Source organism: Pleurodeles waltl, chromosome 6 (genome assembly GCF_031143425.1).
Source record: "Pleurodeles waltl isolate 20211129_DDA chromosome 6, aPleWal1.hap1.20221129, whole genome shotgun sequence".
NCBI lineage: Eukaryota > Metazoa > Chordata > Amphibia > Caudata > Salamandridae > Pleurodeles > Pleurodeles waltl.
This window is the reverse complement of record NC_090445.1, coordinates 1,067,434,101-1,067,449,626: the sequence shown is the minus strand read 5'-3', so window position 1 is coordinate 1,067,449,626 and position 15,526 is coordinate 1,067,434,101. Positions and strand designations below refer to the sequence as shown.

The 15,526-nt window shown below is 40.5% G+C and overlaps 1 protein-coding gene across 13 annotated transcripts in view; it reads left to right on the top strand.

Annotated features, from left to right (window-relative positions):
- Positions 1 to 15,240, top strand: part of EIF4G3 (eukaryotic translation initiation factor 4 gamma 3) — a 906,783-nt gene extending 891,543 nt beyond the window's left edge. For all 13 annotated transcript variants that reach the window (XM_069240075.1, XM_069240074.1, XM_069240071.1 and 10 more), the window contains 2 exons: positions 5,955 to 6,101; positions 14,013 to 15,240. In XM_069240075.1, the coding sequence (XP_069096176.1) occupies positions 5,955 to 6,101; positions 14,013 to 14,194 (329 nt within the window). In that variant the 3' untranslated portion in view covers positions 14,195 to 15,240. The remainder of the gene's footprint in view (positions 1 to 5,954; positions 6,102 to 14,012) is intronic.
- The last annotated feature ends 286 nt before the right edge of the window (positions 15,241 to 15,526 follow it).

The following is a 15,526-nucleotide window of genomic DNA, read 5'->3' as shown; positions in this document are numbered from 1 at the left end:
CCAATTTTCCCCAGAACATTCTCCTCCACATTCTCCGCAAAGAACAATGTCACCTATTGCAACGCCCACTGCACAGTCACCCACACACACTGTGCAATCGCAAGAAGATAGAGACCCCTGGGACTTCTACGATCCCCCTGTGTCGGACAATAGCCCGGAGTGCTATCCTTCGAAACACTCTCCACCCGAAGATAGCACCTCATACACTCAAGTCTTGGCTAGGGCTACCGCATTCCACAATGTGAGCATGCACACAGATCCATTGGAGTACTACTTTCTCTTTAATACTTTGTCCACAACGCATGCTTCCTATCAAAGTCTTCCTATGCTCCCAGGCATGCTTAAACATGGCCAACAAATTTTTCAGGAGCCCGTGAAAGGGAGAGCCATTACACCACGGGTGTTAAAGAAATACAAGCCACCACCGTCAGACCCAGTGTTCATCACACAGCAGCTGTCCCCAGACTCTGTAGTGGTTGGAGCTGCGAGAAAGAGAGCCAACTCGCAGTCATCTGGAGATGCACCACCTCCAGATAAGGAGAGTAGGAAGTTTGACGTGGCAGGAAAGAGAGTAGCGTCACAAGCTGCCAATCAGTGGCGCATAGCAAACTCTCAGGCCCTTCTTGCACGATATGACCGAGCTCATTGGGACTAGATGAGCGATATCATCCAACATCTCCCCAAGGCATACAGAAAAGACCTCAGCAAGTGGTAGAGGAGGGACAGGCAATATCTAATAATCAAATACGATCTGCATTAGATTCTGCCAACACTGCCGCAAGAACAGTGCACACTGCAGTAACAATTAGACGCCATGCTTGGCTGAGATCCTCAGGTTTCAAACCAGAGATTCAACAGGCTGTCCTCAATATGCCACTCAATCAGCAACAGCTATTTGGCACACAAGTAGACACGGCCATTGAAAAAATGAAAAAGGACACGGATACGGCCAAAGCAATGGGAGCGATCTGCTCGTCCCAATACAGGGGGACATTAAAAAAACCACAGTATAGGGGAGATTTTAGACCACAGTCATCAGAAACATCCACCTCTCAACAAAAACCCTCCTACCAATCACAATATCAGAGAGTGGGGTTTTGCGGGTCCTTTAGGGGACAATTCCCAAGGTCCAGGGGAAAATTCCAAACCACAAAGCAGGCCACTAATACCAAGCAATGACTTGCCCATCACCCTTCCCCAACACACATCCCCGGTGGGAGGAAGACTGGAATGTTCCACAATCAATGGTCAAACATAACAATGGACACATGGGTTCTATCAATTATCCAACATGGTTACTGCATAGAATTCACACATTTTCCTCCAGATATTCCCCCAAGAGCACACAAACTGTTGTTGCAACATCTAACACTGTTACAAACAGAGGTACAGGCATTATTGACAAAGCAAGCCATAGAACTGGTACCTCATCAACAAAAAGGAACAGGAATTTATTCCCTGTACTTCCTTATTCCCAAAAAGGACAAAACACTAAGACCAATTTTAGATCTCAGGACTCTCAACCTATTCGTCAAATCAGAACACTTTCACATGGTGACGCTACAAGATGTAGTCCCAATACTAAAACAGGGAGAATACATGTCAACACTGGATTTAAAAGATACGCATTTTCATATACCCATCCATCCATCTCACAGAAAATACCTCAGGTTCGTTATACAATGAAAACATTACCAATTCAGGGTATTACCCTTCGGGATAAGAGTATTTACAAAATGCCTTGCCGTGGAAGCGGCATTCATAAGACGACAACACATGCATGTATTCCCATATCTCGACGATTGGCTAATTAAGGCCAACGCTCAACAGCAGTGTCAAAATCACACATGTTACGTAATATATACCCTATACACACTAGGGTTTTCTATAAATTACCAAAAATCACAATCGCAGCCATCCCAAATTCAACAATACTTGGGAGCTACACTCAACAATCAAAAAGCGATCGCAAGTCCAAGCCCACAAAGGGTACAATCATTCCACACCATGGTGCCAAAAATACAACCAAATCTGCATTACACAGTCAGATTTGTGATGAAACTCCTAGGCATGATGGCATCACAATTGTCCTAAACGCAAGGTTACACATACGGCCCTTGCAGCAGTGCCTTGCAAAACAATGGTCGCAGGCACAGGGTCAACTCCAAGATCTAGTGTTGATAGACCGCCAAACACACTATTCGCTTCAGTGGTGGAACCCCGTAAATTTAAACAAAGGGCAGCCTTTTCAAGACCCTGTGCCTCACGCCATTCTCGCAACAGACACATCAGTGATTGGGTGGGGAGCACACCTCAACAATCACAATATACAAGGACAGTGGGACAACATGCAAAAATAGCTAAACATAAATCACTTAGAGCTGCTAGCAGTCTTTCTAGCACTAAAAGCTTTTCAACCTCTTCTAGTTCACAAGCACATTCTTGTCAAAACAGACAATATGACAACAATGTACTACTTAAACAGGGGGGAACGCACTCATCACAACTCTGCCTCCTAGCACAAAAAATTTGGCATTGGGCAATTCACAACAATATTCGCCTAATAGCGCAATACATCCCAGGCATTCACAATCAATTAGCAGACAGTCTCAGTCGAGATCACCAGCAAACTCACGAGTGGGAAATACATCCCCAGATACTACAAAAATAATTTCGCCAGTGGGGGACACCAGAAATAGATCTGTTCGCCACAAAGCAAAACAAAGCAAAACGCAAAATGCCAAAACTTCGCGTCCAGATACCCACATCCTCAGTCCAAGGGCAATGCTCCATGGATCAATTGGTCAGGGATATTTGCTTACGCTTTTCCCCCTCTCCCACTCATTCCTTCTCTAGTCAACAAACTGCGTCAAAACAAACTCAAACTAATACTCATAGCACCAACGTGGGCACGCCAACCGTGGTATACCACACTGTTGGACCTCTCAGTAGTACCTCACATCAAACTACCAAACAGACCAGACCTGTTAACACAACACAAACAACAGATCAGACATCCCAATCCAGCAATGCTCAATCTAGCAATCTGGCTCCTGAAGTCTTAGAGTTCCAAACGAGTTTAGGGAAGTCATTAAACAGGCAAGAAAACCTACCACCAGGCATTGCTATGCTAATAGATGGAAAAGATTTGTTTTCTACTACCAAGCAAAACACATAATACCGTTAGATGCGTCTATACAGGACATTATAGGCTATTTACTACACTTGCAAAAAGCAAATCTTGCTTTTTCATCCATCAAAATACACCTCACTGCAATTTCGGCTTACTTGCAAATTAAACACACAAAATCGCTATTTAGAATACCAGTCATTAAAGCCTTCATGGAAGGACTAAAGTGGATCATACCTCCAAGGACACCACCAGTACCCTCATGGAATATGAATATCGTACTTACAGGACTAATGGGTCCACCTTTTGAAACCCATGCATTCTTGTCAAATCCAATTCTTCACTTGGAAAGTGGCATTTCTAGTAGCTATCACTTCACTATGAAGAGTTAGTGAAATACAGGCTTTCACTATTGAAGAACCCTTTATACAAGTACACAAACATTAAGTGGTTCTCCGCACAAATCCAAAATTTCTACCAAAAGTCATTTCACAGTTTTATTTAAACCAAACAGTGGAACTCCCAGTTTTTTTTCCCACAGCCAGACTCAGTAGCAGAAAGAGCACCGCATACATTAGACATAAAAAGAGCTCTAATGTACTATATAGACAGAACAAGACCATTTCGTAAAACTAAACAGTTGTTCGTCGCATTCCAGAAACCCCACCCTAAATCCAAACAAGGCATAGCCAGATGGATAGTTAAATGCATGCAAACTTGTTACCTAAAAGCTAAAAGGGAACTACTCATTACACCACAGGCACACTTCACTAGAAAGAAGGGAGCAACAATGGCCTTTCTGGGTAACATACCAATGACAGAGATTTGTAAGGCAGCCACTTGGTCCACACCTCATACTTTTACCAAACACTACTGTGTAGATGTGTTAGCCACAACAAGCCACAGTAGGACAGGCTGTTTTAAGAACATTATTTCAAACAACTTCAACTCCTACAGGCTGACCACCGCTTCTGGGAGGATTACTGCTTTGTAGTCTATGCACAGCATGTGTATCTGCAGCTACACATGCCATTGAACGGAAAATGTCACTGACCCAGTGTACATCTGTTCGTGGCATGTTCCGCTGCAGATTCACATGCACCCTCCCACCTCCCCGGGAGCCTGTAGCCGTTTAAGTTGCAATTAGAAATTGCATATATGTAAATAAACACTACTTTAGCGCAAACTATGTACATACATATCTATCCCACTGTATGGGCATCTTTACTATTCTCATTCTACCACTCCTACCTTACCCTCTGCGGGAAAACAATCTGAGATGGAGTCGCTGCCCATGCGCAATGGAGCCGAAAGGGAGGAGTCACTCGGTCCCGTGACTCGAAAAGACTTCTTCGAAGAAAAACAACTTGTAACACTCCGAGCCCAACACTAGATGGCAGGAACAGTGCACAGCCTGTGAATTTGAGGCGAAACATGCCACGAACAAGATGTACACTGGGTAAGTGACATTTTATATATATATATAGTATTTTCTAAGTGCATTTAGAAATATGTTGAGTCTTAATGAATTGTTATCTGTAGATATACTGTAAATGTGGAAACAGAAACCCCCTACCGGAAATGCCTGTGATCAAGGTCTCTCAGACCGTAGGGCAGGTGATTGTTGAGCTGTAGACGAAGTTAACTGAGCCTGAATAAATGAAATTTGTGAAACAAGAGATCCCGGAGTGCGGTCGTTCGTGAAGTATTTCATGAATGTTGTTGATATATATATATATATATATATATATATATATATATATATATATATATATATATATATATATATATATATATATATATATGATTCCAATGTTGGAGAATGGATGTTAGAGGTAACTAACTAATTTCTCATTTACTTTTATTTAAGCTCATTATGATGGATATTCTACCTAACTGCAAATTGATTGCCACCCTCCCTCCTCCCTGTTTTGTGGAGTGAACCATTCGGGTTCTAAAAAGGACCCATGTTAGATTTTGCACACCGTCATTTCAGGAAATTGATCACTGATCTGCATTCTAAGGCATTGATGAGGTTAAAATGAAAACGGGCCTCAACATATAGATGTGGCATCTTTATAACTCTCCAGGCTCTCTCTTTGGAAGCAATGTGAGCTGGTCATGTAGTGCGATGGCGCCATCTTATGGTGTGTGGGAGCAATTCCTTGGAAAAGTTTTGGTTTCAATCAGGCGCCTTGGGGGGCGAGGGGATTCAGATGAGGAGTCTACGGTTAGGTGCAGTACCCAACAGAAAGATCCTAACTTACGATATGTAACTTGTTGAGGTGAACATGCCACTACAAAAATTATGTTCCCTGGTTTTTAACCTCTGAAGTGGACGATATGAATCTTTTAATAGATTCACATATTGTATTTTGACAAATTGTTGCTGTTAAGCCAGGCACAGCCCTCTGCAGATTTACAAAAAAAAACTTGTAGTGTACTCTGTTGTAGCTTTTAAGATCAGACACTCCGGATGACCATCTTGAGATTGTGGTCTGCCATCACAGCAGGGTAACAGAAACAAATGCAATATTTTTGAATCTGTGCTTTCATTTAGGAAATATTTATACTTCTACAAGAATACTTTGATAACAAGATTACTTAATTTTAGATTTTACTAAACTACAAATGTACAGAATTTACAAATGTATACAATTTATAGTTTTTCATTAAGGTAAAGACATCAAATTTATGTAATTCTTGGTAGTCATACCAAGACAAAACATTGCGAATAACTAGAATTAAAACAAATCTTGCTGAAAATTAGAAATATTTTAATTCTGACTGAAATGCTGAGTATTACTCTTTTCTTATTGTACAGGGGACAGTTCTTCCTTTCGTGTGGACACTGCGAGTATTAAGCAGAGAGTGCCCGTCTTACTCAAGTACCTAGACTCGGATACAGAGCGAGAACTAGAAGCACTTTATGCACTTCAAGCTTTGATAGCAAAGCTTGATCAACCTGCCAGTAAGTATGCATATTTTCTTATCTGTAATAGGCTTAAAAATATTGTCAGCTCACAAACGTAATCCAAATAATCAGTTGTCAAAGTACCTAAGAGGTGTTGCCCTTAAGGCCACATTTGCCCCAACACAACTAAACCTGACTGTGCATCTCATTCAAGTTGCTTGCCGACAACATTATTAGATCTTTCTTAAGCGGCTTCATGCACACATCTGAAGCATACTATTTTTTGGTCTGTGCAACATAAACTAAAGAATACCGGAAAAAGTTGATCGAACCTTGATATAAATATTTCATCCATTACAGACAGCAATAGCTCCTACATAACGACTGCTTCAGGATGTCACAGAGAAAGAAATAAAACCTTGCAAAACAATAGAATATGATCAATAGCCTTAATTGTTAAGCCACGAAGAATAAAAGCAGCAGTACAAACAATGAACACTGCCAATAAGGCGATAATTTGAGTACACGGAAAGAGCAGACAGTCCTCTTGAGTAGTTTGTCGGGGAGAGCCCATAGCAGTGTAGTGCTTTTATATGATGACAAATCAAAGCAGAACAATGAGCATAAGTGCAGGACAAATAAAAAAAATTCCTTTGTCCATTAAAATAACTAGGTTCCTGCATCCTGCCATCAGACCTTCCAGGAGAGCACACTTAAACCTGCTGCTGCGAATCCACACGGATATGACACGCTGTGTCCATTTAACTTAACGAGCATTCATACACAGAACATGAAAAATAAGTAGCTGAATCTTTTAGCAGAGATTACCAGAGTAGTAAAACTGGCCTAATTGTCACTGTGCTAAAAAAATGTTTAAAAAGTAACCCCCCACTAACTTTATGCTGAGACTTTTTTTTGTTGGTTTTTTTTTATGTAATGAATTCAAATTTTGAGAAAGAGTACACATTATTGCAGTGTGCAATTCTGGATTAGGGGTCAGTACTGCGCTGTGTGAAATTATATCACGTTTGAAATCTCTGAAGAAAATATGATTTTTCTACCACATAATTTTCAATTCAAATAGTAAGTTTTTTTCCAGTGTTATTACCAGAGTGCATAGTTAATTCAAACCATTACACTTTCCCACAATACAACGCTGAAAATAAAAACAAAGAAATCATAAAATGTATATGGTAGTAAAATAAGTTACTTCATACAATCATAAAATGCACCATCTTTTCAGATCTCATCAGATTGTCATGGTATTGGTTCATAAAGTGCATAGATTTTCAAGGTCCTATTAAAAAATATAGCTTTGCTCCATATGTGCAGGGTGTGCTAAGGTGGCAGTGCTAGGATTCAAATAGTCTAACAGTTTAACATAAAAAAAAGTAAATGGTGTAAATGCTGCATTGTTATTCACAGTCTGTCTTGGCGCTCAAAAAGTTGGCTTATTGAAGCTCAGTATTGCACACACACACATCTTTGTTCACAATCATCCCACTCCCACCCACATACTCACCTACCCAGACTCCTGGACCACTGATGCAAATATGGTCAAACATAAAAATCTTCAGGTAGCCTAAGTCCCAAATTGTGGATCCGCATTGCTATTAAAAATCCAACTTAGCCATAAACCTGCTCCTTGTGTCCTTAGTTATAGGATTTACCCTTAGGCATTTATAACATTTCTCTAATATCAGAGAACATGTAGTTCAGAAGTGTGCACCAAACAGCAGTATGTGTGGTACAGGCATTATTGATAGTTGGGTTTTGTTTTCATAACCAACTTGATAGCCTCTTCCGATACACTTCTGAGCTGGATGGTAGTTGAAATGTTCCCAAAAATGCTAGCAGTATTTGTTCATTGGATCCAAATTTTCCCTGTTGGAGAGTATATTGGATAGGGGTCGCCACACAGGAAGCAACATCTGACAGCTATGATCTCCAGAGCATTATCAGTTTTCATCTTTGTCCTTCTTACGCTATTGCATTGATTTTTTGGCATCTCCACAAGAATGTGAGATAAGCGTTTTCCGTCAGAAGAGTTTATATTTCTTTTTAGCCCTTTCCCTGGAAGCAGTTTAACTATAAAGAGCTTTTCCTCACCAGTATTACACCCATAAATTATATACTGCATTCCCCCATCCCTTTTCAAATGCACATATTCGCCAGTCACTTTTTTTCTGCTGTGTAGTTAAAATCCTATCCTTTTTTTTCGTAGCAAACACCTCCACAATGAACTTGCTCCTATTTTTTCCCTCAGGTATTTCTTTTTAAGATCAGGTAGCTTTTGCAATTGCAATCCCACTTTAAGCCACTTGTCATGTCATTGACTGTTTATAGCAGCTGACCTGCATCTTGTGCTTGGTGAATAATCTTAATCATCTAAGGGAAGGTGTCTGCAGAGCAGAACCTGCTGATGTCCCATCACCTCCTCAGAACAGCTATTACAACCATGAACATTAGTCTTTCTATGCAGATTTCATCATTGCTCAAGCTGTCAGACTGAAAGTTGGTGGCTCAGTTTGAATTTTTCAAACTCTTCTTCAGTTCCATGATGAGTGAATTCCATGATGGGTGAGTTCCTCCATCAATGCAAAAGTGGCATAGTTCCATCCAAGTCATTGTGTGCCATCCAAGCAGTAACAGCAAGACCACCTCCTAATTGTTCAGCCTGCAAAGACCTTCCAAACTTTTTATAGTTACTGAGTCCTTTAAACTCGAGATTCCTGGTGGATATTCCTATTCCCTCCAAAGCAGGCAGGCAAAAAGGAGATGCTTCAGAAGAGGGAACAAGCCTGCACTCCCAGCTTCATCTGAGGCAAATATCTCCCAGTGACTTCCCCAGAACCAACTCTTCCTCACCACAATCTAAGGTGCTGACTCGTATGCCAGTAGAGGGGGTTGAGTTAGGCTTTCCCCACTTATTACTCCTGGACCCAGATTAACTAAAACATGGGTCCTTTCAGTAGTGAAAACAAGCAGGACCTATTCCCAGAAATGGGACAGGGATACTAGTCCCCAACTTCCTTATAAGTAAAAAAGATTGACAGATTCTCTGCCCCATTAGGGATCTTTAGTCTAAATTAGTTCATCCTTCTGATGACGACTTTGGCTAGTCTTTACAAGCATTGTAGTCCAGGTGATGGCCTTCTTGCATTAGTAAGATTAATTAGTACCATTATGTAGAATCACATTTGAGTGGTGTCCTCCGTAACAATAGGTTATACAGTTTCCAAAACACTAGAAACCCTCTACAAGCTCTGTGAGATGAATAAACCCTTACTGGTCCTTATCTGAAGTATCCACTTCATAAGTACAATTTTGGCTTCTCTCCTCCAGACAGGTTTGTAACCATCAATGAAGTAGTTGGTCATTTGGTCCGCATCAAGGCTTTTAACAGCCTCCTGAGGTTCTAGGAGTTCCTGGAACTACAGGTGTACTACTTGAGCTCTTCTTGCAATTACATCTGGTGCAGCACTGAAACTAGCAATGAGAATGCAATTAGAAGCACATTCCTGTCCATAATGCTTGGTTCTGACCCTGTAATGGTGGGAACTTGCTCTCAAGTTCTTGGTGGGATGAACCTTTACATTTCCTCATCTGCAGTCACCACTCATCTGAGTACGGGGATAGCACATTACACGTAACTCAATCCATTTCTTTACCACCAGTGACGGGATCAAGTGTCATAATGGCCCAAAAGACACACACCATGGTCATCTCTTGCATCAAGAATAAAGGAACACTAACACCACACAGCTCTGCCAGCTGGCAGTGGTTTTGTGTGTCTCTGATAATAACACCAGAAGGAACAGTCTCAGCAGGTATCGCTACTTGTCACATAAGTTTGATTGTCCTCAACCCCCATCATCTGGAGTAGACTCACATAGCTTAATTCACAATCTACTACAGCACTTCCTGTGGAAAGGCCTAATGATAGACTTAATGGAGTGTTTGTGGCCATTTTCTATTATGACAAATTCTTAAAATGTATAACACCAGCCTGACAAAACTCCATTGTTTGTAATTACCATAATAAGTATCCTAGAACAAAATTCGAATTTCAACACAAATGAGGACGGCGAATGGCCTGGATGACCTTTGTCTAGGCCTGACACCAATCTCACAGTGAGTGTTGGCTGCATAGCCTGCAACCAACCCATGGTGACCTGCCAATCCCCACTGCAAACAGACTTCTGGCTTCCAAGCAGAAACTGTCCCCTTACATATTCACTGTTTTACCTTCTTTCATGTCTTAAGTTTTTATTATTTTTTTTGTTTTCATTTTGAGGATTTAGGAACCCTTAGAGATTCTTTCCCCTGTTGGATCTACCGTGGGGTTTGCAGTCCCAGTCCCATCTCTGTGCACCTGTCAAGGGGGGCCAATAAAGGTTCAAGTGTCCCATTCTGTAGGATTCACAGATCCCAAAGAGGGGGTAACAGACAGCGGAGCTTCACTTCAGGTTGGCAGACCCCTACCTTGTAGTCTGCAATATATATATTTTTTTAATTTAGTTTTTTGACCTCAGCAGTGTGTGTCCCTTGTGGGGAAGTGGGTCTCACCTGAGCCAGGAGGGTCAGGGGATGCTCCCATGATACCTTTGTGGGCACCATTATTTTTTTATTTTCCAGGACTCTGGGGTCAAGCGCCACTTATTGTAAAGAAGGGCTTGAGATGAGGAAGAGCAGGAAGAGAGTAAGAGGGGGTCCACCCCCACCCCTCCTTAGACTAGTGGGTATTTGGAAGAAAGGAGGTAGGACAGGAAGGGGTCATTAAGTAAAAAGACCTGTGCATGAGAACAGAAATAGAGGAGTTAAAGGCGTGTACTTTCTATTATATCTTTCTTTTTTCTTTTCTAAACAAAGATTTTGGTTGTGATCAAATAAACGTGTTCTTTTAAACCAGGGTCTTCAAACTGGAGGACCGGCCCCCCCTGGAGGGGCCTCAGGTAATCCCAGGGGGGGACGCCAGCCATGCTCTGGCCAAAAGGGCATTATGGAGAGAACACTGCTTTTTTAATCAGAAAAACACTTTAAAAAGTTAATAGAACTTTACTGCATTGTTTAAATAAGTCTTGACATATTTAAACATTGCAAACTTAATTGAATAATTGTGAACAATTCTTTGGGGGGGGGGGGGTGCGCGGAGATCCCAACCCGTCTCCTCAGCAGACCTGGTTGTATCCTCCACTAGAGCCCCGTTTTAAAGCAAATGGCTTTGGTTATGCCACTAGGTCTTTAGCGAAGAATGCCACTCTGTTCTCTTGATCAGTGCATAATGTTGTTGTTTTTTTTGTTTTGTTTTTTTATATGAAAGACGCAAGTGATTCACTGCAAAACCTACCTTGCACCCATAGAAGCCCACCAGAAAACACCTTTAGAGTACTTCTCGACAAACTTCTTAAAAACAGAGACAATCAGTATACATCTGATTGGCCTGATATATTGGTTTAACTCTTTTATGGCATCCTGCCACCCCTAGAAGCTTAACTTGATGCTGGCCATGCTTATGTATAAATCTTTTGAGCTAATGCCATCCTGAAACCTACAGTTCCCTCTGTAGAAGACAACCCTTTTGTTGACCATAACATCAGCCAGGATTATCAGCAAGCTTTAATCAATTTCCTCTCCAGATCCTTTCACAGTATTTTACTGGGACATTGTAATTCTCTGGGCTTCCCTCTTCTTTTAGGGTGATGAGGCCAATTGAGCAGCTCCTGAGGCCACCATTGCCAGATAGACTGTCATGCATCAAACATTGCTACATTACACAGGGAGCTCAACCACTGTTAAAATGAGTTGTACCTCAACCCTTGTCAAGGTACAATACTTCAAGATTAAGGTGGAGTTCTAAAGATATGCGTCAGTCAGTGATTATGTGGACTGTCGAGACTATGCTCTACAGGATTCTTCCTAGGGCAATACTAAGTTTGATTGGGTATTTCTTTGAGACCTCTGCTCAGGCTTCCATCATTTTTCTAGCCCTTTTTCTAATTCTGAGTGGCAGTGAAATCTGCCCACAGGTTAGAAGGAGATAGTGCCATAGCAAAAGACTAGGCTAAAGTTATCTTTAGTTTGACTCTTACTCATAGCCTCTTTATCATCATCAAAGCATCAGCACTGATAGTGTTAGCTAGTGCTATCCATGTCAAGTTGAAAAATGAGAAAAGTGTTTTAACTCTCCCAGGACAGTATTACAGCTTTGGATCAGTAAAATGCCATCCAAGCCAACTTGGAATAAATAAAAGCATCTTTTGACACGTTTCACTCCCTGATAAGAGCTCATCAGAGAACCATAGCTTTGTCTTAACACAAGGAGGCACCCAGTAGCTTTCCAAGCCAAACACTTACTACGTATATGTATATATTTTTTTTCTTTTCTGTGAAAAATCAAAAGGGTGAAGTAGAGGTATGATTATTTTTGTATATTTAAATATATATATATAGCTATATCTCCAAGACTAATCGTATCTCAGCTTTTGATCTTTCAGTTAAAAGAGAAAATAGTGCAATATTAATATAATTGCTGTAAATGTGTTTTATAAGCCAGATTTAGGTTCACTGCCATGCCATATATATACATGTATGTGCATATATTCAGTACCGCAATTACTCAATAACTGCATTATTTAGATCAATTGTACTACTAAATGCACATTCACCATTTATTACTAAAATGCAAAGGTCAAATTTAAGTTTAATACTGTAGTACAGCACAATTGACATGAGAAAAGCAATTTTTACTGCCTCACAGGTTGCATATAACAATTACTTTTTCCCAGTGAAATCTCCTTACCAGGTCTTTTCCATGTGATTTTACCACTTTCTTACTAATTTAACCACTTGCATTTTGGTTATCGTTAAATACTTTTTATAAGAAACAAGAAAACATGAAAAAAATGACATGGCACAAACCATACGTGCAGATGTGCACTGTATAAAACACTAGTGCTTACCATGGTTAAGGGAGAGGCATCAACACGTATTCGAGGCTTTGTCACTCGTACGTCATGCCCCTCCCAAAACTCTACAATGGCAATAGCATAGTAAACTCTGTGCATCTGCATATATACTTTATCTTCGACGCCTCTCGCGCTCTCTCTCTCGCTATATATATATATATATAATGAATTCTGGGTAGTTCCCCGGTTTTAGGTGTAGAGCAGCTCCTTTATATAGGGTAGTCTACAAGTACCCACATTCCAGATCTGCTCACCGCAAGTGGTCTTGTTTATCTAGCAGAGTGTTTTAGCACAGGAATAGCAATCCCTTGCATTTTTAAATTTCGTTCAGTATCTTTTGTTCAACAAGTGCACATGAAAAATGCAATGCCATAAACCATATATGCAAAAGTGCATTGTATAAGCTAGTGCTTACCATTGCTGAGGTAGAGGCATCATGACTCACTCGAGGCTTTGCCTCTCGTACGTCATGCGCCTCACTCTCTACACACACACCTCCCCCCCCCCCCCCCCGATATAATTGAGGTTACGAAATAAAGCCCTGATCCTAGCTGTGAGAATTGGACTTCAGGTGGGAACTTTCAGCTGAACCTACATTAGACTCGGAATGCAAGGGTAGCTGTGTTGTTGCATTGTGTAGAAGTAAAACCCCTCTGCCTTTTGTGAGACTTGTTCTCACTTTTTCTACATATATACTCTTTCGTAACATTTGCTTTTTTGATTTCTGATATGAGGGTCAAAGGTTTTTTCTTAAATGAAAAATGTGTCTTCCTGCAGCTTGTTGGCAACTTAGAAGATGGCCACACAGTGCACTTCATTAGACGTCCATTTCTTAGCCAGTGCCACACAATCTTGATAGTCCATTTGTTTTATAATACAGGGAAGCTATACGTGCCCTTAGAGGTTGTAATGATGCGGCGTGGTCGTGTGATAACTTCCGTAGTTTGTTCACTCTACCACTGACTATTAATCCTCTACTTTCATCTGTTATCACTCACAGATCTACTACGGATGTTTTTTGATTGCCTGTATGATGAAGAAGTGATATCAGAAGATGCATTTTACAGATGGGAGGCGAGCAAGGACCCCGCAGAGCAGAACGGCAAGGGTGTAGCACTAAAATCGGTTACAGCGTTTTTTACGTGGCTTCGAGAGGCCGAAGAGGAGTCGGAGGACAGCTAGAAACTTTTCAGTGGCAAAAAAACTGAATTTACTTACACATGCAGCAAACGAAAGCATACAAAACCCTACACCTGCAAGAAAGAATTTAAGTATTTTTTTTTAAAAAAGATAAGTTCCATCTTCACCAATCACAGTGCAGCAAGGCCAATTCCCCGGCAGAAATAAAGCATTTCCCTTACACGTGCACAAGTGGGGGATGGGAGTAAATATTGATTGGTAACTGAGATCATGCAGCAAGAGAAAAAAAGGTACGAGGGTGGAAGGGGAGTCACAAGACCACTTTACACTTGAAGGAAGAATATTGAAACAAGATCACACTATTTATAAAATCTTATTTTAAATACTTTGTTTCCTTTTAAACCAAGACCACACAGCTATTGGAAAACAAGTCCCACATCAATTTGGGGGTTGGACAAGTATACAGTTTATTTATTATTTTACAATTCTGCAATTAGCAGGTCAGTTTTTTTTAATGATATTTGTACTTTCAGGAAACAAACGGTATGATGGGATGAAAAAAGACAAATCGGCTAAATCCTCCTCCCCGTTGTTACACTTAATGTTTAGTTTTTTTTCCTTTCCAATTGTTGTTATAATAGAGAGAGAAGATTTGAGGTGAGTTAGGTGTGGAAAATCATCCGAATGATCCTTGGTTTGTATCATCCGATCTTACTGCTTGCCTTGCAGCTTGCTTCAAAAATAAACAAAGGCAAACATAATAAATGGCGAGAAACAGTTTGGAAATGAAGGAGTTTCAGTCAAGAGATGGAAATGACGATTTTAACAGCCGCACTCAACAGCAAAAGTCCTCGTCGTTCTGGATGGAGTGCTTACCGAGTTATCTTGTAAAGTACAATAAAAGGGAATCATTCGACTGTGAAAGGTGCTCTTAATGCTTTCGGGACTGCAGTTAGAACAATCTTATGGCTTCTGTAAATACATAGGACAAATATTTAAAACAAAAGAAGGAAAACAAAGACTATATTCTTTCTTTTCACTTTCAAAGTATAAAGAATAAAATAAAAACGAACATTGTAAGTTTACAAGGAAGCGAACCTCCGATTGGAACCAAGGCGGGTGAATTTCTTTGTCGACGTAATTGTCCTTTTGATTTAAATTTTTGGTTTTATTTGTGTTTTCTTTAGGGTTTTATTTTCCTGTTTAAGTTATTTAAAGCTGCAGGTCTGCATGATAATCTATATAAAAAGGGAAGAAACTCCCAGGTTTGAGACCTGTGACTGGGTGTTGGTGTGTGGATTTTCATGGGTCGTGTGTTATACTGCAACTATGCTGTCAGTTCTGTAAATTTCCATCTTAGAGGAAATTACAAGA